The sequence below is a fragment of the Zonotrichia albicollis genome, chromosome 3 (assembly GCF_047830755.1).
Source record: "Zonotrichia albicollis isolate bZonAlb1 chromosome 3, bZonAlb1.hap1, whole genome shotgun sequence".
Classification (NCBI taxonomy): domain Eukaryota; kingdom Metazoa; phylum Chordata; class Aves; order Passeriformes; family Passerellidae; genus Zonotrichia; species Zonotrichia albicollis.
Genome location: NC_133821.1, coordinates 12,910,644 through 12,938,489, shown reverse-complemented (window position 1 = coordinate 12,938,489; position 27,846 = coordinate 12,910,644). Strand labels below are relative to the sequence as shown.

The window sequence follows — 27,846 nt, the reverse complement described above, 5'->3', positions numbered from 1 at the left end:
TCTCATCTGGACAAAGAGGCAAAAATCCAAATGCTGGATTTGGGGTGGAAAGCTGAGGTGTCCTAAACCCTCTGGCTGTCCCGATGGATCCATGGGGTTTATCCCGCGCTCCCAGGGTGATGCTGCCTTGTGACCGAGCAGGCTGCAAGGCGACGATTCATTTCACCACGGACACGATGAAAACTGACAAGTAACGCGAAACCGATCATCTCCAGCAACTTCCCGCCGGGACCCCGGCGCTTCGGGATGCTCCCGGTTTCCGCCGGATGCGGGAAAAGCCCCATTCCCCATTCCCGGCGTCTGGCGAGGGGGAGAGGCGAGCTGTGGGCGGGGGTGGGCGCGGGAGGCTCTGGCGAGCGGCTCTGGGGCTTCCTGTTTCCTTCCGAGCGCGATTTGAAAGCAGCGGCTCCGTGAGCTGGACCAATGATCGGGGCACAGCGCGCCCGGGCCGCCCGCGCCCGTTACGGCCCCGCCGCGGCGCCGCCCGGCTCCAGCGGGAACACCGGGAACGCACACCGGGAACACACACCGGGAACACGCCACCCGCTAAGGTAAGGCGCTGCTCCCTTCGCCTGCTGCCAGGAATTGCGAGGGGGGGAAAACAATCCATGGAAGCAGCGGGGACGTTTGAGATGTGGCGCGGGGTGCCTCGCCCCGCAGGGATCTGCTGGGCGGGATTTAGGGATGCTCCGGGAGCCACAGGGAGGGGAGCAGCGCTGCTCGGGCACGGAGAAGGGGGAGGTGGGATGTGCGGGTTCTCCTGCACCCGGGTAACTCCATTCTCCATCCCTGGAAGTGCCCCAGGCCAGGCTGGACGGGCCTTGGAGCAACCTCGGTGATTGGAAGGTGGCCCTGCCCATGGCAAGGAGTGGAAAGGGATGGGCTCTATGGGACATTCCCACCCCAGTCATTCCCTGATAACGGTGATAATGGCACAGCTGGGAGCGGAGTTTGGGCTCCGCTGGCGTCATGCTGCCCCCACAGTGCTTAGTCACTTTTTGGGTGTTTTGTGCCGCCTTCTCCCGCTCGTTCTGCGCTCTCCTTTGGGATTTGGCCCGGGGAAGGCAGCAGCGAGTTCCCCTCCTGCCTCTCCCGCTCTCCCGCCACCCGATGCATCCCAAACTGCTGCTCCCTGTGTGTCCCGTGGGCTGTCCCGGAGCTGAGGGGCTCTGCCAGGGCTCAGCATTCCCGAGCTCCCTCCTTTTCCCGCTCTGGCTCCGCTTAGCCCTCGGGATCATCCCGCGGCAGCACATTCACTTTTCAGGCGGGAATTATCCTCCTGATCCTTCTTTAGTGCTGGGATGTCCCGCGGTGGCTGCGGGCCCAGCGCGGCTCTTCCAGCCCATCCCATCCCATGGATCGCGGTGCTTTTCCCGGTGCATCATTCCCGGGAAGTTCCCACAAAGCTGGGACGCGGTGCCCGTTCCAGCCCGGCCCCGTCGCCGCCTTCCCCCCGCGAGTTCCCTTTGGCTTTTTTGGCTGGGCCTCGCAACTTTTCGGCAACAGTGACCTCTGTCGGCATCGCCACCGCGGCCCCGCTGTCACCCGCCTGCATCCCGCAACTCCATCACAATTCCCACCTCAGGCACGGACGGGACGCGGTTATTTGGGACCGACCCGGCCGTTCCAGCCGCCGCGGGATCCCGCGGAGGCGGCTGCGAGGCCCGGGCACCGCTTACCGAAAGGTGTCCCCGGGACAACCCCGGAGCCGGGAACCCGAAAATCCCGGGTTTACTGGGCGGCCAAACCTCTGTGACTCATGTCAGCACCCGTGACTAATCCCGGGAGCGCTCTCTGCCCGGGCTCGGCTCCATCCCCGTCCTCACCAGCGTTTGGCGCCGTTCGATATCAATAAAAATAAAAAATCCAGGTGAGGTTACGGGAAAGAAGGGATGAGTGAAGCGGCCGGGTTGGTTTGGGCATCCCCTCAGCTCCTCCATCCATCCTGTGCGCACTCACAGAGGCTTTCCCTGCCGGGAAACGCTTCCCAGCCTCTTTGGAGCGGCCCTTTGGAGCACGGATCAGCGGCTGCAGGTGGCGGCGAATTTTGGGAGGGCTGTGGGGCCGTGGCGGCGGCCGGGGAGTGACTCAGAGGCGCTTTGGGGCTCTGTGGTTTTGCTTTCATGGTTTTGCTGTGACTTAGCAACTTGTTTATGCGCTCTGCGGGAAGGCAGGTGCCGGCATGCCCGGCAAAGCAGCCGGATCCCGTGGGATTCCAGATATCCCGAGGAATCCCTTGGGGTGCTGCGTTGCCCAGGTGGATGTGGCTGAGCCCCACAGGTGATGCAGGCTGTGGTGTGAGATGATTCTTTTGGGATCTGCATCCTCCACAGATATTGCATCCCACTGGGAAAATCCACCAGGAGCAGTTTCCACCCCTTTCTCTTTAGAAGGAAAATGGGATTTTGGATGATGATTCTGGCTTGGCCTAAAGCTCGCAGCCGCTCTGGGGGCTTCTGGAGAGTTGGATCTGGAAGCTGGGCTGGCATTTTCCAGGGAGATTCTAATAACTGCCAGCACATTTTCCTGTTTTGTTGCAATATTTGGGGGAATAAAAGGTGGGAAGGGAGCAGGCTGAGTGTAGAAAGTACTCCCAATCCTCGTGTTTCTCCTTACCACAGGATGCTCGTGGTGTGATTTCTCCCAGGAAGGGCATTTCCCACCAGCTTGTGCTGTGCTGGGAGGGGCTCCAGGGATGTTGGTGGGAAGCACTGGATAAAGAGGAGGAATTTTCCATCCATCTCCCAGTTTTTTGGGGGGAGTAGCCAAGCTGTTGGTGCCACTGTAGCCACTGTGGTGCTCCGGTGCCTCCAGAATTCCACAGTTCCTGGGTTCATTTGGAGGTTTGTGATCCCTGGAGTCTCAGCCAAGGGAGCTGGATGGAAAATGGGTGAAAGCCACAGATGAGGACGAAAAAAGGGATGGTTTTGGGTGGTTTTCCTCCTTCAGCTGAGCCAGGCCATCGCTCATCCCATGCCAGCTCCCTCAGGCTCTGCTGGGTTTTTCCTTGTGCTGCAGTGATGGTGCTGGAAGGGTTACAGCCACCAGCAGGTCCTGAAGACAGGGATTGAGGTTGGAGTGCTCAGCCGGACCGTGGCATGGCCATGGAGCACTCAGTGCCAACCCCTCTACCTCAGAGCTGCCTCTCCGGTGCCATAAATCCGGGTGTGATTAGCGTGGATTGGGAAAAGGCTGATTAAATGTTCCCGGAGCTTTCCTTTCCCTCTGTCACCCCCTGGGGCTCCCCCTCTGCACTCTGTCACTGCTCCCAGGGCTGCTCGTGCCCCTGAGTCATCTCCAAACTCCAGCTGGATCCCGCAGCACAGCCCTGCCCCAAGCCAACCATGGGGCGCCTTGTTTTCCCGAAATACAGCAGCTCCAAAGCACATGGAACAGAAATGTGGTGGGAAAAACCCAGAGTGGGGACAGCAGCACGGTGACAGCCACCCCCGTGCTGCAGGAGAGAGGGAAAAGGTCCCTGAGCTGGGAGGGAGAGAGAATGGAGTGGGGTGAGCATCTCTGGAGCTGTTCCCTGGGGAATGGGGATGGTTTCCATCCCTCCCGTGCAGCCAGAGCCTTTCCTGGGGGATTTGCTGGGAGGTCACGGCTTCTTTTAGATGGGAATGGGGGAAAAACAGGACTTTCCAGGCTGGAAGAATATCCAAGGTGCCTGAGAGCTCAGGGATGCATTCCCTGGGTGAAAGAGCCTCCCGCTCCCATTCTGGGACTTCTCATCCCCTTCCCAAGCTCCTCAGCCAGCAGTCCCCATGGATTTGGCTCCAGGCCCTGGGAAACGAGACCTTTCCCAGCAAAAGCTCTTTCTGATGAGAAAAAACTCCCTGATCCTCTCCCGATGGGGGAAGTGGGAGAGCCCCTGGGCCATGGGAAAATCTCCCTCCCCACATCCTGGCGGGAGGGATGGGGCCATAAAAACCCTCGGCACATCCCGGGCTGGGAGTGCGGCGAAGAGAGGCCAGGTAGGACAGGGCATGGATTTGGTCTGCTCTGGGATCCATGGAGGGATCCCATGGCAGGGGATCCATGGGTGGCTTCGGGAATTGGGGTGTGGGGAATTTGCTCCTGTACCTGGGAAGGAGGGGGCTCTGAGCAGAGGGAAAGGGAGACTGGAATTAGTGGAATTCTTACAGTTTTCCCCAGCTGATGGATTTTTTATCTGTGCTTTGCTCTGCCTGCACAATTCCTGCAGCCCAGGGAAGGATGCTGGAGCCAAGGTTGCTGCTCTCATCCCAACATCCCCCTGTCATTCCCATTAATCCTCAATATCAAAGGATTCATTCCAGCAGCAACTGTGCTGGATGGGGCTGGGTTTTCCCAGGGAAGCTGATCTGGATCCCTTGCCACCAAACAACTGTGGAAGGAGAAGCGTGGGAAGCACAGGGGTGAATCCCTGTGGTGGAGCATCCTAGGGGCACAAAGCCCATGGATCATTCCCACCCTGCAGCCCAAAACCCACCAGGAGCAAAGGGGCAGAAATCCTGCTCTTCTCCTGCTTCCAGCATTCCCGGTGCTGCTTCCTCCATAGCTGATGGAACAGAAGAAGCAGAAGAGGTTTTTGAAGCAGCATAAACTAAAAAAAGGGTTTTTTCCTTATTTTTCCCCAGGGAATCAGCAGAAGCATGGGATTAAGACTGGAAAGGGGGATCTTGTCCCCTTCTCAATTATTTAATGGTGGGAAACAAGTGCAGCCAGCACTCTGGGATTTTTCCACCCACTACCATAAAACGTACCCAGTTCTGGACGTTCCCTCTTCCCGTCTCAGATGCTCCAGAGGATGTGGGGAAGGAGCCGTGCATCTGGTGAGTGCCTCCATGGGATGGATAAATGTCTCTGTGGCAAGGGCTGGGAGTGGCTTTGGGATGAGTTTTTGGGATGAGAGTTGAGCTGAGGGGCCCAGCCTGGAATGCCGGGTGCGCCATCCATGTCGCGCTGCCGGAGCGAGGCTGAGGGTGCCACCAGCACTTCCAACAGCACCAGTTCAGCTCCTGGGCTAGAAACCGGGCTGTGGGGAGCTGAGCAGTTCCTGGAACTGCAGCCCCACTTCATGGAGGGGTTGGGTAATTTGATGGCAGAGGAGGAAGGGAAAACCCCACAGAGCAGGAGGCTCCGGCAGAAAATGAGTCAGCAGCGACTGGGTGGCTGCCAGGGCTGGGGCTGCTGGGGCTGCTGGGGCTGGGGCTGGGGCTGTGGGGGCTGCTGGGGCCGGTTCTGGTTGTGCTGGGTGTGCTGGGGCTGCTTCTGGTGGTGCTGGTGATGCTGGTTCTGTTTTACTGGGTTTGCTGGTTCTCGTTGTACTGGTGGTTCTCGTTGTACTGCTGGTGCTGGTTCTGGTTTTACTGCTGGTGCTGGTGGTGCTGCTGTTGATCCTGGGATTCCTCATCTCCCAGCTGCTCCTCTCCCTCTCCCTGTTTCCATTCCCAGGACTTTTAGGCAGCTAATCTTTTCTCTTGCTGGCCATTCCCAGGAATCCCATACAAGGATTTTGCCCAGCACCCAGACCCAATCCAGGTCCCCCTGGAGCCCATTCCTGTGGTGTTCTGGTTCCAAGGGCACCCAGGCCATGTTTTTTAGGGATTTGAGGCTTTCCAGGTGTTTGGGATCTCTTTTCTTTTGGAAATATTTGCCAAATTTTTAGGACTAAATCCTAACACAAAAGTGTCCCTTCCCAGGCTCTCGGAGCTCTTCCACACTTTTCCACGGCATTGAAATCAGGGAGGGGAATTTAAGTCAGGAAAGGCAATTAAAATCCAGCAGGACAATTAATTAAAATCTATCAGGGCATAATATCTATCAGGGCAATTAATTAAAATCCAGCAGCTCCCAACATTCCCCTGCTTTTTATATTTGAATAAATCCTATATTTGTATATTCATATTAAAATTACATTTATGTAAATATATTTCTACTTATATGTGAATGTATTTTTCTATATTTATATATTGCATACAAAGACATTTATTTCTGTTCAAATAAAATTATTAAATATGTTCTCACATGTAAACTGTTCCTATGTTTATTTAATAATATGCTGATTAATACATCAAAGTATTTGTTTATTAAAGAAAGTTAAGATATATAAAATATATTTATTAAATTAAATTTTATAACAGAGTGTGACAGAATAGACAGAATCCATGCAATGTGATAAATATAATGAAAATAATATAATTCATAGCAATTATATTCTTGATGATATAAATTAAGCCAAGTGGGGGGTTAATTAAAAAAAAAAGTGAAAAAAGGATTATTTTAAAAGGATTATTTTTATAATGGGAAAGGATTGGGAATAAATGGAAGCACCCACAGATTTAATGGCTACTGCTGAGAGAATCATGGCAGGTGGGTTTCTTGGTATTGAATTTTCCAGATTAATTCCTAGAGGCAAATCCCAGTCTCTGGGAAAGGCCTGTGTGATTTTCCAGCTGGATATCTTGATATTGAATTTTTCAGCTTAATTCTCAGAGGCAAATTCCCAGTCCCTGGGGTAATCCTGTACACTTTTCCAGGTGGGACATTTTTAAGCCAACTGTTACCATTTTCTCAGGATAAAACCCCTTCCCCCCTGGGTCAGAGTGATGCCCGTCAAGCATCCACTGAAAAATTGTGATGGAGCAAAATCGTATCAGCCACAAATTCCCTTTTCTCCCCTATTTTCCCATTCAGCTGCCCAAGGAATGCTCAGGGAGCAGTGTGGGTGGGAGAGCAGCCCAGAAGTGCTGGAAATTTGACTGGTAGAATATCCCGAGTTGAAATGGACACATAAAGATTATCAAAGTCCAATTCCTGATGCTGAACTTCCCAAAAAATCTGTTTTCTTCACCCATGGTGAATGGAGTGGGAAAAGCCTGAGGATTTCGGGGGCTCTCAAGTGCTCCACTCTCCCCAAGCAGATTTGCCTCGATTTTCCTTCTCTGCAAATATTCCCAGCCTGTTTGACCCCGGCACAGGGAAATGGATGAGCCAAACCCCAAATTTCTCCCCTGTCCCCCCTTTTTGCCACCTTTGGCTCAGGTTTGAGATCAGTGACGTGGGGAAGAAGGGGGGAAGGAGGCGGGGGGGGGGGGGGAGACGAAAATAGCGACGTGGAAATTCAGCCCAGCTCGAGATTTGCACTGAAATCGTTTGAAATGACACATTCCGTGCCTTGCACTGAAATCGTTTGAAATGACACATTCCGTGCCTTGCTGAGGCTGCCCCGTGCTCAGCCCGGGGTGTGCACGGCTCGGGAAAGGGAGCAGCATCCCGGCAGGGCTTGGAGGGCGCTTTTGGTCATCGCTTCTCGGCACTAAATAGAGGAAGAATGAGTTTCAAACGAAGCGTGTTTTGTTTTGTCACAGGAAGTGGAGAGAGCTTTGGGAGAGCCCTGAGACATTGACTTGAAATTCTGTATTTTCGCGTTTTCCCGGCCCAGCCGGTGGCGTGGATCGGTGCCCGGGGGAATCCGGGGGATAACGGGATGGATGAGCGGGGCGACGCGACCCCCCCATTCCCAGTTATCCCGAGTGGGGAGATGTGGGGCCGGAGGGGTTTGTGGGCTGCAGGCAGCCCTTCCTGAGGGAGCTGCCGGCTGCTGCTCCCCGCTCGGGGGAGCCCGAAATTGTGCCGTGTTTTGGGCACGGGCCGGGCTGCCGGGGATGTCCCGGCCCCTGGAATCCGTTTGGAGCCGCTGCCCGGGATCCCGGGGGCTCCCTCCCGCCGGCAGCCGCAGCGCCAGGAAAAGGAGCCGCGTTTCACAAAGGCTCAGTGCTCCCCCGGCCGGGCAGCCCGGGCCGAGCCGCTGCTGCCCTGGAAAAGCCCGAAATTGGTTTTTCCCCGTTTTTGTCCCGGGGCCGCTCGGCGCGGCGCTTCCCCCGGCGGCGCTCCGGGACAGCGGCGGCTGCTGCGGCATCGCCGAGCCCGGCCCGGCGGGGGCACGGCCCCGAGCCCTCCCCTGCAGCCCCGAACCCCCCAAAAACCCCTGGGGTATCCCCCCTGCTCCTCCCGATCTGCTGTTGCTGCCGGCCGGCATCGCCTCCCACACCGAGCGTGGCGCGCCCCGGGGTGACCCTGCTTGAATTTCAGCCAAATCGCCCAATTCCCGCTTGCTCCTGCGGTATTAATTTGCTTTTTGGTTTCGCTATTAATGTTGAAGGGCTGCGAGGTCGGTGGCGTTGGCTTTCGGTGGTAATTGGCAGCCCCACTGATTTAATTCACGCTCTGCTCCCCAAAAGCGGGGCTCACCCCGGGGTGTTTGGGGTACTTGGGGGTTTTTGGGATGGGGTGGTGCCCGCTGGTGGGAAAATGCTGGGAAACGCTGTTTGGGATCAGGAAGAATCCAGTGGGTCAGGCAGGGCTGAGTTTGGCTTCTCCTGCGAGGGGGAGATGGAATTAATTCCAATTAAACTGAGGAGGTGGGCAGGGGCTGGTTTGGTGCCACCCAGCGCTGCCCTGGGGCTCGTCCCTGCCTCGGGGGCACAGATTTGGGCAAACGCTGATTTTGGGGTTAAATCTGCCCTTTTTCTCGTTGTGCTGTGGTTCTGCTGTGCCTGTCCTCGCCACTGTACTGCAAGCACTTTTGGGAACACGTTGTCTGCCTGAAACATGTCAGAATCGGCCACAAATTGCAGATGAGACTGATAACAAAAGCCAACAACAGAAAATAGGTAGAAAAACAGCACGGTGGAGGCTGAGACCACTGAAGGGCTTTTTTTGTGTGTTTTTTTAACCAGCTCTCTCACGATGGAAGTGAAAACATGAAAAGAGAAATGTGTTTTGTTCTCCCACTCCACTTGAAGTTAGATGCTCCAGCACCAAACCAGGGTTGAACCCTGTGGCTGGAGCTGCTGCCCAGTCCAGGGACTCACAAATCAGCATTTTGGCACCTATGAGGGTGCTTGGATGTGTTTTGGGGGAGGTTTATGGTATTTTTTAACCTTAAAACATGTGCCCTGCAGCACGTGGGTAACACAGCTCATTTTCTCGACCCAGGCTGCTCTACCTGAACGTCTCTGCTCGAATAAATCAGGCTCCAGCTCAGAAATTAGGATGAGGTTTTTGTTTTCGTTCTACTTATTTCGTCTTTGTTTTTATAAATAAATACAAATCACTCAAACTGAAACTCGATGGCTTTGGTGATAATCAAAGAGCAACCCTGGGGAAATTTTTCTTCATTACCATGTTCTTTCACAGCCCACACTTGGGGTTTCGGGAGGAAAACTTCTTAACCTTTGCAGAAGCAGCAGCACCCGACACTTTTTGAAGTCCCGGCACGCTCAGACATCGCGGAGCTGCTTTGGCATCACCTTTATTTCAGGGCCATGTGGGGAGCAGAAATTATCTCAGCCCCCAGCCCTTTTCTCCCCTCAGCTCACCCCTTTTCCCTCCTTCAAAAAACGTTTAAAAATAAACCCCCAAGAAAATGTTGGACTCCCCCCTCGCAGGGTTTGTGTTCTGTTGTTGTTTTTTCGGTTCTGTGGGGCAGCTCTGTTCTCTACCACCTTTGTACAACATGTTTTAGTATTTGCAGCTCACTTCCTGTATGAGGTTACCTTGTTTATCATAAAACCCCTATTTTTAAACCCATTTCTGCCAATAACTCATTTGAATGGCAATAGCAGGCGCGTGTGACTGTCCCCTCGGCTGACAGGGGGACCCTGGTGGCTCCAGGAGGGACAGGCTTTGGAATGTGGGCCGAGGGCATCCCGTGGCTCTTCCCTCAAATCTCAGGGGGATTGTTTGTGTGAAAATAACCAGGATTTCTGAAAATCCTGACTTTTTCAGCGTGGGGTCACACGTGGTGTGAGGATGTGGACAGGCAGAGCTGCAACGCTCACCATCCCTTCCATCCTTAGGGAATGGCCTTGTTGCCATCTTCCAGCTTGATTTCCATTAATTACCAGCCAGGAGAAGTGTGGGATTGTCAAAGCAGGGTTGGCTCGGCCCTCTCTGCCCATAATTGAGGTGTGGGTTAATGAGCAGCCTGCCAGGCCAGGAAGCACTGGATACCTGTGTGTGCTCCTGGGAAAAGGGATGGAGGAGCCTGTCACAAACCCAGCCTGGAGAAATCCATCAAATCCAGGAAGAACAGGCCCTGTTATCCCCACAAGGGCTGTGTGAGGCCCCCTGAGCTCCACAGGACCAGCTTTTGTTGGAACAGCAGTGTCTCCATCAAGGGTAACCTCATTGTCTGCCTTTCCTTGGGCTGCAGGGTTTAATTTTTCAAAATTCTGCAGAAAAGGTGTTTGGGATGCTCAGGAAGGGCGGCAGGAAGGTCCCCTTGGTCCAGCCATCCCTGAGCTTGTCTTACACCCCATAAAAATCCCGCCAGAGCACCTTTAAGATCCCTTTAATGCTTTTAGGGACCTCCCTGGTATCCAACACTTCCCATCTCTGTCTGTGCCGGGTGTGAGCCCAGGAGAGGTCGAGCATCCAAGGAGCTGCCAGAAAGGCAGAAAAGCCGCTGGAAAGAGTGAGCTTTGTTGCGATATGAAAATCAAATGCAAAGCTCTGGGGGTATTTTTAGCTGGTTTAGGCTGCACAGGTGTTTGAAAGGTCAGTGGCGAGTCATTGGAAAAAAAAAAAATTCTATTTATTTCTGTGTGTGGGGAGAGCCTGGTGTTGCTCCCATGGCTCTGGATGACTGGAATCATCCTCCGCTTGGGTTGCTCAGCATTCCTGAGGCCAGCAGGGGTGTGGGAGGGCGGGAATGTCCCAGTTTTGTGTGTCCCCAACAGCATGAGCACATGGCAGCCCCATGTCCAGCTCTGACGGACACAGGGAGCTGTGGCTTTTTCCATTAATAAAATCTGGGAGTTGGCTCCTTTTCAAGGGATAAAGGCCATTTGTCATCCTTAAAACAATTGTGTGGGGACCTTTATGAGCTCCTAGAATTTAAGAGCATGGAAAGGGCCTGGCTGGTGGTGTGGCCTTGGTGGGCCTGGCCTGTGGCCAATGTGGGCTGAGGCCAAGCTGAATTTGGTGGATCCATGACCATTTTGGGCTTGGCCACGACCAACAGGCCACAACCACCTTGTCTGGGCCAGGAACACCTTGGGCTTGGACTTGGCCAACCTAAACTGTGACCACCTTGGATTTGGCCATGTCCAGTGTGGGCTGTGGCCAACCTGAGCCTGGCCATGGCCAAACTGGGCCAGGAGCACCTCCAAGGTGACCATGAACCCCTTGGACTTGGCCTAGCTGGACCGTAACCACCTTGGATTTGGCTATGTCCAGCGTGGGCTGAGGCCAGCCTGAGTTTGGGGGACCATTTTGGGCTTGGCCACAACCAACAGGCCACAACCACCTTGTCTGGGCCAGGAACACCTTGGACTTGGATTTGGCCAACCTAAACCATGACCACCTTGGATTTGGCCATGTCCAGTGTGGGCTGTGGCCAACCTGAGCCTGGCCATGGCCAAACTGGGAAGGGAACACCTCCAAGGTGGCCATGACCCCCTTGGACTCGGCCTTGGCCTAGCTGGACCGTGACCACCTTAGATTTGGCCATGTCCAGCGTGGGCTGTGGCCAAGCTGAGTTTGGGGGACCATTTTGGGCTTGGCCACAACCAACAGGCCACAACCGCCTTGTCTGGGCCAGGAACACCTTGGACTTGGATTCAGCCAACCTAAATTATGACCACCTTGGATTTGGCCATGTCCAGTGGGGGCTGAGGCCAACCTGAATTTGGTGGGCCATTTTGGGCTTGGCCACAACCAACAGGCCACAACCAGTTTGTCTGGGCCAGGAACACTTTGGACTTGGATTTTGCCAACCTAAACCATGACCACCTTGGATTTGGCCATGTCCAGTGTGGGCTGAGGCCAACCTGAGCCTGGCCATGGCCAAACTGGGAAGGGAACACCTCCAAGGTGTCCATGACCCCCTTGGACTTGGCCTTGGCCTAGCTGGACTGTGACCACCTTAGATTTGGCCATGTCCAGTGTGGGCTGTGGCCAAGCTGAGTTTGGGGGACCATTTTGGGCTTGGCCACAACCAACAGGCCACAACCACCTTGTCTGGGCCAGGAACACCTTGGACTTGGATTCAGCCAACCTAAACTATGACCACCTTGGATTTGGCCATGTCCAGTGTGGGCTGAGGCCAACCTGAATTTGGTGGGCCATTTTGGGCTTGGCCACAACCAACAGGCCACAACCAGTTTGTCTGGACCAGGAACACCTTGGGCTTGGCCTTGGCCAACCTGGACCGTGACCACCTTGGATTTGGCCATGTCCAGTGTGGGCTGAAGCCAACCTGAGACTGGCCATGGCCAAACTGGGCTAGAACACCTCCAAGGTGGCCATGACCCCACTGGAGCTGGCCTTGGCCAGGCTGGGCCTGGCATGTGCCGAGGGCAGATCCCAGAGAGGGGCTTCACTTCCCTCCTGTAGTGTCACCAAGGTCACTGGGTTCAGGCAGGACCCAAGCTCCTCCCAACCTGAGTGACAGCAGGGCCACCTCCCAGGTGTGACAACTCACCTGGACACATCCATGAGCTCCCAAATCCCAACGGGACCACAGAGGCTCCGGGAGAGCAGAGCCAGCAGCTGCCACAGGCTCGGCTGGGCAATTAAACCTTTTTTTTGTGAGTTAAAGAAGCCCCCTAAAATAGCACCTGAAACCAATAAACTTCCCTTTCAGGAACTTCTGTAATTTGAAACATACTCAAGAACAAAACAAAACAAAAAAAAAAAATCCAGAATTTTTTTAGGTTGTTTATCAAGTAGGACTTGGTGGGGTTGTTTTTAAATCCCTTCCACATGGTGAGTGCTGAGGAATAATGTCCCTTCCTGAGGGACAAGAAGGCCTAGAGGGACAAATGGGTTGGAGGGTCCAGGCAGAAGAAAGGTGGGATGGAAATTTTTAGGAGCAGATTTTAAACTATGAAATAAAAACTGCCATGTGAAATAATACAAGGGAAAAATAGTGATGCTCCATAACAAAAAATAATGCTAATAAATGCATTAAATAAAATAAAAATAAAAGAAGACACAAAGCATAAAATAACCCACAAAATTTCTTCAATGCCAGTGAAAACCAGCAGGGGACAAGAAGTGCATGGAAGGTGCCCATCAGCTGGGCTTGAGCCCACAACCACAGAAATGTGAGGAAAAGCAAAAAACTTCCAAGGAATCCCCAATTAACTCCCAGCTGAAGCAGCTTTTGGGGTTGGGAACACTCAAGGCAGCACCTGACAAAGCAAATTCATTCAAGAGCTGCATTTTGGGTGGCCTGAAGCATCTTGGAGCTCCAGGACACCAAAATGGAGAGGGGAACACCAGGTCTGGAGGGAGAATGGGTGAAAAATGGGGGAAATTGGTGATAAAGCCACAAATAGCCCATTAGGAGAACCTCAATCCCCACAAAGAACCAGCACTCAGGACAAATAGTTGAAAGTTTTTATTCATATAAAACTCATATTAAAGAACATAAAAGATTCTTAAAAACAAAACCAAAAAACAACCCCCAAAAAACAAGGCTCTTGCAATTATTTACAGCAGTATTGCACAAGTAAAGTGGCAATTACCCTGTCCAAAATTCATCAGTGCAAAACACAAGGAAGGCAGGGAAATTGCAGTCAAAAATGCTACATTAGCTGGGTCCTGCGACACGATTTAGTGATTCACGTGATCCCATGGGATGGCTGCTCCAGGAAAACCTGGCTGGAGCAATCCCGGGGGGGTGGAGGAACCAAATTCCAAATTCCCACTGAATTTCACTAATGCTGAAGTCTTTGATGCGCCTAAATCACTCCTGGGAAGTGGAGACTTAGGCACTTGGAGAAAAATAAGATTAAAATCTTGTTATCCACACCATGATGGCTTTGGAAGGGGATCCAACACTTCTGGCAGGGAGGAAACCGAATCTTCACAGGAACTTAAATAAGCAGGAAATAAATATACAACATTTCTACAAGTTACAGCATTAAACAGTAGAGTGCATTAATTACACAGGGGAAAAAAAAAGAAAAAAAAAAAGGAAAAAAAAGGACCTACAGTATTTACCAATTCCACTCTAAAAAAATGTAGGAAAAAAACAGGAACTTTTTTAAATTTTTTTTTTAGGTTTTTTTAAAGTATTTCTAAGCTGTACAAAACTTACAGGAGAGAAAGGAGAGGGAGTACATTGCACACAGATATTTGGCTCAGATGATGAAAATAATACGGTACTCTACTCTAATAAATATTTGAGTATTTACAGTTTGGTGCAAAAGAGGAGAAGCAAGAACAGGAACAATCTGGTTTCCAAGGAAAACTCTTCATCCTTTTGGTGCAACACAGAGCACAGGCTACAATTAAACACGACCCAGAGCAGGCAGCCAACATGGCTGAAAGGAGCAAAAATCCCTATTTTATATCATTCTACTGTTTTGAGGCTTTTTTGGGGGGCTTTTTCTTACTAAACCTCACAATGCCACAGGAATCCTGTTTTTTGAGGGTTCCTTTTCCTATGATTTTTGGCTGGGAACTCTTCCTGCGGAGAAGGCCCTGGGAGACTTTGCCAATTTTTTTTTCCTTAAAATGAATCTGGTTTTTGTCTCCATGGGAGGACAGGGTAAAGTGCTCTTTGGTGATTCTTTGGTGTACTCCAAGGGACACATTCTGGGATGCCCAAAGCTGGGAGATCCCAAAGCACCATTTCATCCACCAGCAACGATGGAACTCAACTGGGAGGAAAAAAAAAAAATCTCACTGGGTCTCCCTCCCTCTGCTGCTGAGTTTTAGCCTTTTAATTTTAATTTCACCAGTGGAATTCCATGGGAAATCCCTGCTGGTAGGTCTGGCTGGGGCAGCAAAGCCATGGAGAGCCAATGCCAGAGGTAAATCCCAAGGGATGAGGAGCAGGATCTGCCCTGGCCAAGCCCCCTCGAACCGCTCGCTCTCCACCATGGGGAGAGCATTCCTGCTCTTCCCAAAGGGCTCCAAAATGCCCTTCCCAAAACACCCCCTGCTCCTGCAACTGCTGCTCACCTTGCACTTCCAAGGAAAAAAAGGGAATAAAATTGGCAATCGAGGTTAAAACCAACTCCATGATCCTCCAGGAGCAGGAGGGGAGGCCCCGCCCTGACCCGCCAGGCAGAGAGCTCCCACTGGGGTCTGTCCATCGTTAATTAGCACTAATTATCATCCATGGCACTCAGCAGCTTCTCCCTGTGGGAAGAACCGCTCCAGGGGGGGGCTTGGGATGGGGTTTTCCTTCTTGTCTTTTCCTATGCTGCTGGTGAGACCAGAAACAAGCCCACAGCTTTTGGGGAGCACCTGCACCAGCCTGAGGGAAGGGGGTGTTTGTGCATAGATATGGGATGGCTGGAGCAGCCAATCCCCCAAAAACACCTGCTGGGAAGGGAAACACCCATGGATCCATGGCTCCAGGGGGAAAAGGGGAGAGGCCCTGGGACGTGGAGCACCTGGGAACTTCTCTGGGAGGACACAGAGCAGCCAGATCCCCTTGGAATGTCCTGGATACATCCATGTCGGGCTGGCATCCTTCCATCTGCATCTGGGGGCTCATCCCCGTCCGAACACGGAGAGGATCCCAGGAAAACACAATCTTGGAAACCTCTTTCGACAGCCACGACTCCCAACAGGTCCTGCTGCTGTCGCCTCCGGCTGCGGCGTTCCGGGAGCTGCTCCCTGCCTCCGGAACGGTTTATTGCTGGATTACTCAGTCCCCCACATCTGATAGCAGACACTACAGAAGAGTTTTCACACGTTTTATAGAAAGAATCTCTTTAAAAAAAGGCAACCTGGTGGCTTGGGGTTTGGTTGGTTGGTTGGTTGTGATGGTTTGGACCCTGGAGTTCGACAGCGAAGTCTTGAAATTCAGAGTGGATCAAAAAAAAATAGAGATATCAAAATCCAAAAAAAAAAAAGATTAAAAAAAATCAGTCAGCAGGAAATAGGCTGATTTGCATTATGCAAATGAAGTTGGATTTGGGATAGCATTAGGTATTTACAGGTAAAAGAAGTGCTGATATTAAATCCCTCTGCCCTTTTTCCAGCCTTTTTGGGGGCAAACGCCCCAGAGGCAAAGGGAGAGAGGAGGAATCTGAGCCTCTGCAAGGCAAACTATGAGGGCTCTGCCCATCAGCTGGCTCAGGTTTCCCTCGTTCCTGCCATGGGGCTCATGCCACAGAATTCCAGCAACGATGACAAAACATGATTCCACATTTTCACTGAGACTCTTTTTGGGGGGGAAAAAAGGCAAAAAAATGAATAAAAAGAGTGGAGAGAACCAGCGAGTAAACACCACTCTGCTATAAAAACACCGCGGTGGGAATGGGATGTCCACCCTCATCCTGCCACATGTCCTGGGGGAGAGGCAGGGTGGGAGCCCCACATCCATCCATGAGTCCGTCCTTCCCGGGCTTTCCCAGCGAGGAATTCAGTCCTGGTGGCTCGGGATGCGCCGGGCGCTCTCACTGGAGCCTCCAGATGCGGCTGATGATGTAACGCAGCAGGCGCAGGATCATGACCTGGGGGTTCCCCAGCTGGTGATCCAAGAAACCCTGAAAGACAGGGGAGGGGAAAAAAAAAAAAGAAAAAAAAAAAAAGAAAAACCAAACAAAGTGGTGACTTTAATTCCCACCATGAAGCCCCCCATGCTATATAAATGGAAAATATTCCAGAGGCACAAAGTGTTCAACACCTGGCAGCCAGCAGAGCTTGGGGCTCATGACAGCAGTCAAGGGATGCCCCCTCTTCCAGGAAAAGCCCGGGACCCACACACCCTGTTGGGACCAGGAGTGGCTGGATGACGAATTGCCCGATTTCCCGGTGTCTCATCCGAGGCACGGTGCCGGGGGAGGCCCCACCCTGGGGAACGTGACAGGGAAGGCGCCGGCACCGCGCCGGGACCCGTCCGACAGCCCTGACCTGCCTGGCGAGTGCGGCTCTGGCACTGCTGCAGTTCCCCATTTCTAACCTCGGGCTGAAAGGGCAAACCTCAGAGCCAGGCAGGGCCGGCAGGCACGAGCCCTGCCACTCTCCCCTCCGGAGCCCAGACAGCTCAGGGGCAGCCAGAACGCTTCCAGAAGGTAAAGGGACCTTTTCCACCAAGTGCCTCAGGGATGATAATTAAACAATGGCTGAAATGCTCTGAAACCTCCCCGGTTTTGGGTGCAGGGAGTGAGAATTTGTCACATGCTGGCTGCACCAGGTACAAAGTGTTTTTAGGGTCACGCATGACGTCCCCTGCTTGTGTCACCTGAGCAGGCAGGACGTGTCCTCTGCGTTCCACTCCTCACCCCGGGCCAGCCCTGGTTGGAATTGCAGCCACAGCACTGGGAACAACCTCGTGCAACCCTGGGGGATGCTCCCTGCACCTCACCCTGCTGCTGCCTGGGAAACACCCCTATTCCCATTAAATTCACCCCCTTATCCACCACAGGCTTGTAGGGAACAGCAGGATGTGCCCAGAGACTTCCAGCACCAAAGGAGCCAGGATAATGCAGGAAGGACGTTCCTGCTCCTCACAAAGTGCTCCAAATTTAAGGCACGGCTCTGGGAGGCAGGCAGGAGGTGGGAGATGGGTAATCCAGCACTGAACAGGCTCCCCAGGGAATGGGCACAGCCCCAAGGCTGCCAGAGCTCAAGGAATATGTGGACAATGCTGTCAGGAACAGGGTGGGATTGCTGGGGCTGTGCAGGGCAAGGAGTTCACACTTGGATTATCCTTGGGGGTCTGTTCCAGCTCGGGATATTCCAGGGCACTCTGCATTTCTTCCAGCTCCTCTGGACCTGCCTGCTGCTACCAGGTGCCTCCAGCTTTCTGGGCAGCCTGATTCCTCCCTTTCATGGAAAAGATGTCCTTTCATCCCAAAAAGCAGCCACTTTGCATCACAAGGGATCAGCCTGGGTGATGGGTGGCGGAGGTCTGAAGATGCACATTCTGGATTTTGGATTCTGGATTGGGGTATCAGCTTATCACCATTTTGTTGCAGGTCAGGAATGCCAGGGCATTTGGGAAAAGCGGAGCAGGTGTAGATGATGTGGAAAAAGCAGGATCATAGCAGCCTCAGCCCTGTTTTGCGGGAAAGCCAGCCCTGAGAGCAGTGACAAAGCACTGCAGGAGCTATTGGGGAGCTGAAGAGGATGGATAAGGATCCAGCAGCCAGCATTCCATCACCAACACTGCTCCTGGCCCCTCTTCCCACAGCCAAGCCCGAGTGGATGGAGCAGAACCCACAAGCAGGGACATGCAGCAGCTCATCCTGGCGAGCCCATCTTGCTTCACCCCCTGGGCTGGGCTGCCTTGGGATCGGGACTGGGCTCCTCTGGGGCATTACTGCATCGACTCGGGTTGCAACACCCCAAGGTGAGCGAGTTCATGGGCTTATAAAAACGCTTTCAAAACAGTCTTTGCAAGAGAAGTAAGTTCTAGGACCGAGTCTCTTCTTTGCAGCAGCTGGGATTTGGGAGCTGGGCTGGGAATCCCACTGAAAGCTTCCCTAAAAGCAATGATGCCGGGCAGTGCATCCCCCAAACTTTCCCTGCCTCTTCCCTTCTAAAAGTTTCCTCATCACCATCAGGTCCAGGCCCAACCCAACACCTCTGCCCCAAAACCCCTGTGCAAACCTGGTGCCCTAAAGCTTCCAGCCCTGATTTCAAGGTTCTTTTCAATTGCTTTAAAGGTTATTTTTCATTGATTTGAGGCCACCGCTGATTTGCCTGGTCCAGGCCACCCCCCCGCCCGCGCAGCCTTTTCTCGTCTGAGTGAGCGAAATGCTCACCGCAGAGAGAGTTTCCAGAAATGATTCAGCCCTTCCCTTCGAGAGACACGGGAGGTGAAAAGGGGAAAATTACCCTGCGTGGACAATAAGAGGCATTGAACTCGTCGCCGATGCGCCGCAGCTCCTGCGCGATCCAGATCTCTGGCTGCACCTCCTCGGCTGGAGAGTGGGATTGCCACCGGGATGCTGTGGGGATGGAACAGGAGAGATGGGAACACAGAAATTGTACAAATTGTACAGAATTTACTACATAAAACTCTCTAGTAACCCACCAGCTCTTGCCATCTTATTTTTTATTACTATCATATTTAAACTCTTAAATCCCACAGGCGCATGTGGGGGCTCATTGCGTACAACAAACACGCTTTTACTCCTGGTTATTTCTGTATTATTATTACTACTATTAGGCTTCTATTTATTTATTGTAGACTTTCCATGGGATTATCTCCAAGCTTTGGTCCTTCTTAAACGGGGATAAGAGACAAGATGCCACTCTCCAATTTCCTTCCCTCACCAAAGCTCCTCTTCCCCTTTTTTTTTTCCTTCAGCAGCAACTCCTTCCCTAACCTTAAAAACCCTCTGCCTCATTCAATTTTCACATTTCTTCCCCAAATCATCCTCAAGTGCCCAACAAGGAAAATCAATGGGTTTGTCACAGGGAGGAGAAAGCCACAGTTGGATTTACGTGTGGAGAAGAAACCACACTTCCATCAAACCCAAGTGCTGGCTTGAAAGAGAAAAGAAAGAGCTAATGTGTTTATTATACTGCAGGATACATAATCATTTAGGTCCCCATCCTTAAAAGTTATTAAACGCATGATAAATCCTCCAAAGAGCCAGGGAAAAAAAAAAAAAAAAAAGAAACAGGACCTTGTTTGATACCCAGCACCACCTTATTCCCCCTTTCTTAAAGTTCAGGAACTGCACTGCAGCCTTCAGGAATAGTAAAAAAAAATAAAAATTAAAAAAAATAAATAAAACAACCAAAAAATACTGCACAAAACAAAGCAGCGTTTTGGCACAACAGCTTCGGAGGAATCACAAGGGAACAGGAATAGCTTCCAATCTTCCAAACATTCAAAGGATTAGTAGGGCAGTTAGAGAGAGAGAGAAAAAAAAAAAAAAAAAAAGAAAAAAAAGAGAAATTAAATAAAAGCCTGGCTCCAACCTGATTGGAAAATGCGTTTCCGAGCCAAGGCGCGCCGCTTGGCCGGCCGGGGGCTGTGTTGCTGTGTTTTGTTTTCGCGCTGTAGTAGCAGCGCCCGCCGCCCGCCCCGAGCGCGTCCCCGCCGGCCCCGGGCGCGCCACGCGCGGCGCTGCGATCCCGGCGGGAGCGGCCGGGGCGGAGCCGCTTCCCAAATCCCTCCCCGAAAAACAACAACACGCGGCCAGCCCGGGCAGGAAGCGGTCAGCAGCGCCGGGGACGGGAGCAGCACCACGCGAGGGAGCCGCTGCTGCTGCTGCTGCCGCTGCTCCATGCGCTCCATCCTTCCCCTGTGCCATCCTCCCGCCCGCCCGCCCCAGGGACTCGGGCTCGGCTCGGTGGCTGAGAGCGAAATCGGGCTGAGGTTTTCGGAAAGGACTTTCTGCAGCGAAAGGGGCCAGTCATAACCGGGTCTCCGAACCAGTCACGGGCGCTTTCGGGTGCGGGGGGACACAGTCATAGCGGGAGCCACCACCGAGGGTGACAGCCCCGGGCACCGGGACGTCACCGACCGGAAGCCGCGCCTGGCTCCGGCCCCAGGGATGCTCCAGCGTGGAATTGCTGCGGTTCCGGCTCGGAAGGGCAAAGAAAGCAACCCCAAAGGGCAACGTCAGCTCCTGGGTTAGGTATCCAACCCCTCACCGAAGGAAATCTTGGACAGCCGGGAGAAAACGGCAGCGATTCCAACACAAGAGCATCAGGACATCACCAGCAGATTCCCAGCTCAAGGTTTTCCCCTTAAATACAACTATTTGCACATGGAGAATCTCCTTTGAGAGCAATAGGTTTATACTGCTTCTCTCCTCACAGGAATACACACCAGGATCAAACCTGCACCGGGAAAAGCCATTTCCAGAGCACCTGCTCCAGCCACATTCCCAAAATCCGCATGCAAACAAACACGTCGCCTTCAGACCAAAACTCCAATGGAAGGAAATGAAGGAAAGACATGAAACACCACGAACAGAGTCACCCAACCCCTCCAGAAAGCGTGAGTCTGTCTTGGGTGACTTACACTCCCAGCTGGGAATTCCCCATCCCTGCCAACCTCTTCCCCCAGAACAAACAAATCAGCTCACCCTTGCTCCTCTCCTTCCCACCCCCAAAAGCATCGTCCTGGATATTCCAGGCTGGCACTGCAGCCCTCGTTCCCTTCCATCCCAGAGCATCCCCTCACTGCTTTTGTCTCGTTTGCCAAAAGAAACAGCTTTGGAGGCAGCTGGATGTGTCCCCTGAACTGTCAGAAAGGCGGCACAGCCCAAAGCATCACTTCCCAAAACCTCGACACCAACAGCTCCTCCTTACACAACCCAGGGCATTCCCAAGGGCTGCCTCCACCTTCACTTGCCCTCATCAGAACCTTTGGGGAAGGTTTTGCAAGATTTAGAGAGGGACTTTTGAGGCAGAGCATGAGCTCGGCGTGCTGGAGCAGCCTTGGAGCAGCACTGCCCATGGGAGAGGCCGGGAGCATCCGTCGCTCCTCCTCGCAGGAAACGCCTGTTTATTTTAATAAAAATAATAATTATTATTATTATTATTATTGCTTATGCTTCCGAGAGAAACTCTTCACCTTGTGAGCCTCTGCTCACAACAGATAAAATCAGTGGGTAAAAGCACAACAAAAATATCTCCTTTGCTTCCTTCCCGAGGGACTGACCCGTTTCCATGTGGAAAACTCCACGGCACGCATCCAGCTGGACACTGCCAAGGCACAGGGATTGAGTAGGAGGTGTGCAGGGCAAAGCCATGGATATTTCCCAAGGAGAGCTGCATGGGAAGGCACAGCCTGGGAGCTGCAGGCCTGGATGGGGATAAAACAGCTCTGTAGCTCCACGTTCCCAGCTTAATCCGTTCAGGAGTATCCAAGAGTCCCAGTTAAACAGCACTGAGGATTTTCCATTTGCTTATAGCTGTTTAGGATGATGCCCCTAGCAACACTCACAGAGCAAAAGCTCCAATAAAACAGCTGATGAGAGCACAGGAATTTAGGGAAAAAAAAAAAAAAAAGTCAGGGAAAACTTCAATTTCTTCCCAGATAAAAGAAACTGAAGCCTTGGCTCTCTCAGCCAGGAATTCCGGGAGCATCCCTGCCTGGCCGTGCCAGGGCGAGGTTGTGAAACACGAATTAAGCTGTAATTACTGCAATAATGTCACAAAATCTATCCTAAGGGCACGTTACAGCCAGGCCTCCACAGCCAGAGCCAGGAGGGAGCAAAAACACCACCAACCAAAAAAATTGGTGTTGAGATACCAAAAAAGCTCGGAGGTGGTGTTTGTTATCCCCACGCCTCGCTCCCACCGTGCCCTGTGCAAGTTCAAAGGTTTCCTCCAATTCACCACGGAATTCATCAGGAGAGGGGAATGCTGGACACTCGTGCAAGCTCCCGCGGGCAGGTTTTCCCTGCTGGAGAGGCTTCACCTGGCAAAGCCACTCGCAAACACGCCCCCGGCCCGCCTCCGGGCCGCTTCCCAGCGGGATTTCGGGATGCAGGACCCCAGCACCTCCGCCACCGATCCACGAGCCAGGAGCCACTTGCTTGCTTGGCCAAACACTCTGGGAGCAGAAAACTGGACTCCACAACTCTTGTCCCCTCCTCCCCTGGCAGCGGCTGACCGAGCCCGGAAAAGAATAAACATCATAGTAATAAAAACCCCGGCGCTGGACGCGCGGGAGTTCCCCAGCGCTGTGTTTGCCCGGCCAGCTTCCACAAATCCCAGAGCGCCAGGAGAGCCTCCAGCCCAACTCCAACGGCACGGCTGCTCCCAAAACCCACGGGCTGGGCGGGATGCGGGAGCTGCTGCTGCTGCAGGTGCCTGGCTACCCGCGTTCTCCATTCTTCCAAGGGAAGCCAAAGGGCAGGACCCCTCATGCACCCCTCAGCAAACCCCTGGCACCGTGCAATCACAGCTTTACACACTCCTGACTTTACTCTGGCACCTGTGCACAAACCCCAGCACTTCACACACCCCACGAGAATCCGTGTTTTCCGCGGTGCTGAGGAAAGCCGAGCCAGGTGAGGAGGGCAAGGGGAGGAAAGCCAAGACAGGTGAAGGGTCAGAAAGGCGCTCCCGCACTTTCAGCCTACCCCTGACCCGCGTATTCACCCTCCACACATCTCCCCCGGCACTTCACTTTCACATCATCGCACGCCCCCACAGCAACTCGGCTCGGAGGGAAGCCACGCCAGGTGAGGAGGGGGAGCGAGGAAAGCCACGCCAGGTGAGGAGGGGGAGCGAGGGCAGCCGAGCCCGGCGGGGAGGAGAGGCGAGGAGGAGGAGGATGGGGAGCCGCGCCCCGGAGCTTACCCATGGCGCTGAGGCAGTGGCTGAGCGCCTGGCAGGGCGGGCTGGGGGTCTGCGTGGCCTTGTCGCAGCTCAGGGGCGCGGGGCTGCGCTCGGCTTCGAACGAGAAGTACCCGCTGGAGGAGCGCGGCAGCAGCGGCGATCTCCGCACGAAGATGAAGAGCGGCGAGCGGGTGGCAAAGGGGCCGGGGCTGGCGGGCGGGCCCCGCGCCGCGGACACCGCGCCGGCCCCGGGCAGGGCGGCGGGAGCGCCGGGGCGCAGCTGCGCGCCCGGGCCCGGCCCCTCCGCCGCCGGCAGCCGCCCGCCCTCGCCGTCGCGTCGCGCCTTCACCTCGGGGGGCTGCTTTGCCATCGGGGCTGCCTGCGGGGAGCGGAGCGCGGTGAGCGGCCGAGCGCGCCCAGGCCGGCCCGGCCCCTGCCCGCCCGCCCCATTGTTCTGCCGAGCGCGCCCCCGCCCCGGCCCGGGCCCGGCCCCCGCCCCGCGCCCCCGGCCCCGCTCACGGTGCTGCCGCTGCTGGAGCGGCCCCGGCCGCGGCTGCGCTCGGGTGTGCGCGGGAGCGGCCCCGGCCCCGCTCCGCCCCGTGTTTACAGCCCCAGCACCGCCCCGGCCTCCCCCGGCCCGGCACCGCCCCGGCCCCGGCGCCGCCCCGGCCTCGGCGCCGCCCCGAGCCCGCCCCGGCCCCGGCCCCGGCCCCCGCCCCGCCCGCGGGTAGCGCCCGGGCTCGGGCACTGCCTCACACACGCTCGGGGACTGATAAACACAGCCCGGGGCACGGCGCGGCCTTACACACGCGCACGTGCACCGCCAGCCTCTCACACACACACAAACTCACCGTACACAAACACAAATCCCACACGAACACACATTACACACAAACACAGCCAGAGCGCTGCGTTCTGATACCTTCGCCCTTCCCACGCTGCAGCACACACTCACACCGTGCACACACAGTACACACCCCGCGGGGTACACCCCTACACGCACCCCGTGTACTGTGAGTGCTCCCCTTACCTGCACACCCCTTACACGTCCCAGGCACACCTTGTTACACCCCCATGTGTGCACACACCTCACACCCGGGTGCTTGCTCTTCACACACATTTTACACACACACCCCTGCTGCAGGGCATCTCCTGCACCCCACAACCCCTCCTGCTGCACCCCTTGCACACTTGTGTGCACACACACCCAGCACTGGTGCATCCCTCGAGCAGCAGCAGCAGCATCTCCAGCCTGTGGAGAGGAAAGGCCATGGGAAGGAAGAAGGACCATGGGATGGAAGAAGCTTTATGGAGAGGAAGAACCCAGCCCATGCGGCAGAGGAGCTGAGCGCTGCTGCTGGAGCAGATTCCAGGGTGTCACAGGTCTCCCATCCCACCCCAGTGTCCCTCACTTCAGCCAGGGATGGTCCCACACACTGCTGAAGCATCCCTGGCTGCTCCAGCTCTGTTCCCATCCCCTTCATGCCTCTCCAAGGGGAGGGGAAGGAAAAATGTCTGCGGGTGTTTGAGTGGGCAAAAATAATTAGGGAAACTTGCTAGGAAGGCACATTAGGGAAAATTTTGAAGACAGGGACCAGCAGCAGAAAGGAAGGGCTCAAAAGGCCTGGCCATCACATTTCCACTCCAGAAAAGCGAAGGAGAAGCAGTGCTGTAAATCAGGCTTGTTCTCTTTTCCCAGTCCTCCAGCAGTGGTACCCACGCGGCTCCACAAGGCCCCACTTCCCTCACGCTTCCCTTGGATCCAGGAGCCACCCGAGGCTTTTCCCCTTGGCTGGGGCCTGCAGAGCATCCTGTGCTGGTGGGGCAGAGCAAGGGGCACACTCTGGAGGCACCTGGGCTGCCGGGACGCGGGGCCAGCCCGCAGATGTTGAGTCTATTTTCTCCTCCTGGGTCGTTTTCGTTTCTGTGTGGGCGGCTCACACGAGCAGAAAGGGATGGGGAGCAGCCCGGCCTTTCCAGCACCCTGCCTTGAGCTGGCGCTTCTCCTCCTGCCCTCAGGATTTTGGAGAGCCAGGACAGGCACCAAGTGCATTTTCCCACCTTGAATCACGGCTCCAGCCTCACGGAAGAAATCCGTTTCGACGTTATCCTCGTTCCTCTTGTCGTGAGCCATCTCGGAGGAATTTACGCCGAAGCCCATCCCAAAGTCCTTCATTTTCGCCAGTGTGGGCACAGGTTGAGGGAGGGGAGTTGAAGCCTGCCCCTCAGGCCCTGCAGCATCCATCCCCATCTCCCTGGGAATGCTGTTTGGGAATGCCTCATCCCAGCCCTCCTCCACACCCATCAGCATCCATGTGCAGGGAGCTTTCCCATGTCCAACATGGAAATGAGGAGGGAGAAAGGAGAGGGATGGAGGAGGATGGTGGGGGTCCCATGGTGCTGCAGCACTGCATTTGTGGCATCTCCCACCCAGCCTTTCCTCTGTGGCATCACAGAATCACTTAGATTGGAAATGACCTCGCAGATGGTGGAGCCCAGCCCAATCCCAGCAGGTTGGGAAGTGGACAGGGAGGAGGTTGGAGCAAAGATGATGGAGCCTGGCTGGAGGGAGCAGACTCCTCACAGTGCCCTGAAAAGCCCCAGGGAAAACCACCCCCAAGCCCTCCTCCCCAGCCAGCAGGTGCTCACCAAACCCATTCTGACCTGAACAAAGCAGCAACGGAAAAAAATGACACCTTGTTCTCCTTCTCCTGCACCCATCATGATAAATGTTACTTCACTCGTGCTGCCAGATAAAATCAGGTCTGAGCCTCAAGCACGAGGCTTTGTGTGAACCAGGCTTGGAGCCTGACCTTTACAGAGCTCCCAATTTCAAACACCAACCCAAAATCAAACCCTGTGTCATCAGCGTGGGGGTGCTCAAACAGCAAAGGTTGGATTGAGATAAGAACAGGTGGGTTTTGTTAAAAAAGTGTGTATTTTAGTTAAAGAAACCCCCAAACCCTCTCTGGGGGATCCCCACGCATGCACAGTGCTGACAATGATGTGGGGGTGAATCAAGTGACAAGAATGGTCCTGTTGTGACCTGAGTGGTCCCTGGGCTGAGCACAGGGGTGGCACTTGGGTTCCTTGCTACCACCAGTGAATTTGGGACTTGTTAATGTGTATTTAAATTTATTTATTGTTCCTAATGGGGCAAGTGACATTGCTGTGGGTGACCCCAAGGAGGGAGACCAGGACTGATGCTTCATTAGCATGCACCTGACTAATTACTGAAGTGGCTGCAGCTTTCAACAACCTCACACTTTATCCAAAATGAATGATTTTGGCCAGGAATTGCAAGGAGGTGTCAGCAGAAAGGGCTTGGCCGGGGCTGAGTGGTGATGGGCCAGCACCAGCAAGGGATGGAGGAGCTGGGGGAGAGCCTCAGAGCCCAGGGGGGGCCCTGGCTCGATGGGAGAGGGTGAACGATGAGCAAAACCTGGGTTTTCTGCAGAAGAAAGGGCAGAGGCACCCACCCACGCGCCAGGAAATCTCTCCTCTCCCGTGTGGGTGGTGGAGGCCCCGAGATGGGTTATCTCTAAAGGGCGACTCTGGGGATGCCTCGAGACCTGCAGCGGCGTGGAGCCGGCGCGTGCCGGCGAGGAAACAGCGCCCCGCCAGCCGGGCCCTCCCGGGCTCCACTCTTGGGGCTTTCAGCAGCTTGGTTTAAACAAAATAAAATAAAATACAACAGCAGAGCCTCCACCCCGCCTCATCGCCCCACTGATCCATTTTTACCCCTCGTGGGGCAGTTTTAACCTTTCTCCTCCCCGCCTCTCGTGGGTGATGGTGGGACGGGGGCAGCAGCAGGTGGCTGGGACAGGGGCTGGTTTTTAAGGGTGTTTACCACCATTTATTAAAGGCAGAGCTGCAGCTAAAAGCTCCATCGTGCTCATAATGTTCTGAAAAGTGCTCCTCCACATATCCCTCTGCATTATATGAGGAACTAAAAATATATAATTTACAATATACATTTAAAAACTTAAGCCTGGCAGAGATTTTGGCCTGGCCAGAGAACAGCTGGCTCCGGCTCAGCTCGTAAAAAAAATGCAACTAAGGGGAGAAAGGGAACAAAAAAAGCCACCCCAGCATCCAATGTTTATGTTTCCACCAGATCTGAGGTTGCTCCAGCTGATCTGCCTCCTGGTGCAACTCACTCCAGCTGAGTCAGGAACCAGCTGCTTCGGATCAAAGCCCAAGGCTTTTCCACGTGCCACAGGAAGCAGGCTGCTTCCAAGGGGAATCTGAGAGGTTCTGCCATCAGGGCAGGGAGAGGAGCCCCAGCTGGAGGGAGAGCAGCAATGCCCAGAACACATCTCAGCTCCTCCTGACCATCCCAGCTCTACCAGGTGCTCAGGCTCACCATGGTTTTTCAGCTGAACAATTTGAGCAGAGGAAAAACACCCCTGAAACAGAAGTAGGAGGAGGGAGAATAGGAAAGGCTGTTGTCTCCCTCCTGTGGGGAGATGCAAAAATCAAATTAATGCCCTCTCCTCCCTCACGGGGGTTGTGCTGCTCAGGTATTCCTTTTAAAGGAACACTTTCTTCCCAAAATTCTGCTGTTACAGTCAAACAAGAGACATTTGTCTTTTGAGTTTCCCCTGAGCTTGATAATGATGTGGGGGG

At 54.1% G+C, this 27,846-nt stretch overlaps 1 protein-coding gene and 1 long non-coding RNA gene across 8 annotated transcripts; one reads left to right on the top strand and one right to left on the bottom strand.

Moving 5' to 3' along the window:
* The first annotated feature begins 357 nt into the window (after positions 1 to 357).
* On the top strand, positions 358 to 20,088 carry LOC113459251 (uncharacterized). 5 transcript variants are annotated; one of them, XR_012579378.1, is made up of 4 exons: positions 358 to 551; positions 4,623 to 4,817; positions 17,940 to 18,313; positions 18,630 to 20,088. It is a non-coding gene; the product is annotated as an uncharacterized LOC113459251 (long non-coding RNA). The 5 variants fall into 5 exon arrangements; XR_012579379.1 differs by lacking the exon at positions 358 to 551 and adding an exon at positions 1,583 to 1,870; XR_003380331.2 differs by lacking the exon at positions 358 to 551 and adding an exon at positions 3,827 to 3,977 and having other exon boundaries at positions 18,155 to 18,313.
* On the bottom strand, positions 13,382 to 23,900 carry BCL2L11 (BCL2 like 11). Of its 3 annotated transcripts, XM_074536729.1 has the most exons (4): positions 23,737 to 23,892; positions 23,239 to 23,596; positions 18,802 to 18,914; positions 13,382 to 16,505 (listed from the first exon to the last, which is right to left on the bottom strand). In XM_074536729.1, the coding sequence occupies exons 2-4, from the start codon at positions 23,585 to 23,587 to the stop codon at positions 16,416 to 16,418; spliced, it is 552 nt and encodes a 183-aa protein (XP_074392830.1). In that variant the 5' UTR covers positions 23,588 to 23,596; positions 23,737 to 23,892; the 3' UTR covers positions 13,382 to 16,415. The 3 variants fall into 3 exon arrangements, with proteins under 3 accessions (XP_074392830.1, XP_026649107.1, XP_074392831.1); XM_026793306.2 differs by lacking the exon at positions 23,737 to 23,892 and having other exon boundaries at positions 23,239 to 23,716; XM_074536730.1 differs by lacking the exon at positions 13,382 to 16,505 and having other exon boundaries at positions 18,658 to 18,914; positions 23,737 to 23,900.
* Between the last annotated feature and the right edge of the window lie 3,946 nt (positions 23,901 to 27,846).

Coding starts and splice junctions, on each gene's coding strand:
- BCL2L11 (XM_074536729.1), bottom strand. CDS start 23,587: ATGGCAAAGCAGCCCCCCGAGGTGAAGGCGCGACGCGACGGCGAGGGC. Junction 18,915..23,238: donor CCACTGCCTCAGCGCCATGG/GTAAGCTCCGGG, acceptor CCATCCCCACAG/CATCCCGGTGGCAATCCCAC. Junction 16,506..18,801: donor CCTCTTATTGTCCACGCAGG/GTAATTTTCCCC, acceptor CCTGTCTTTCAG/GGTTTCTTGGATCACCAGCT.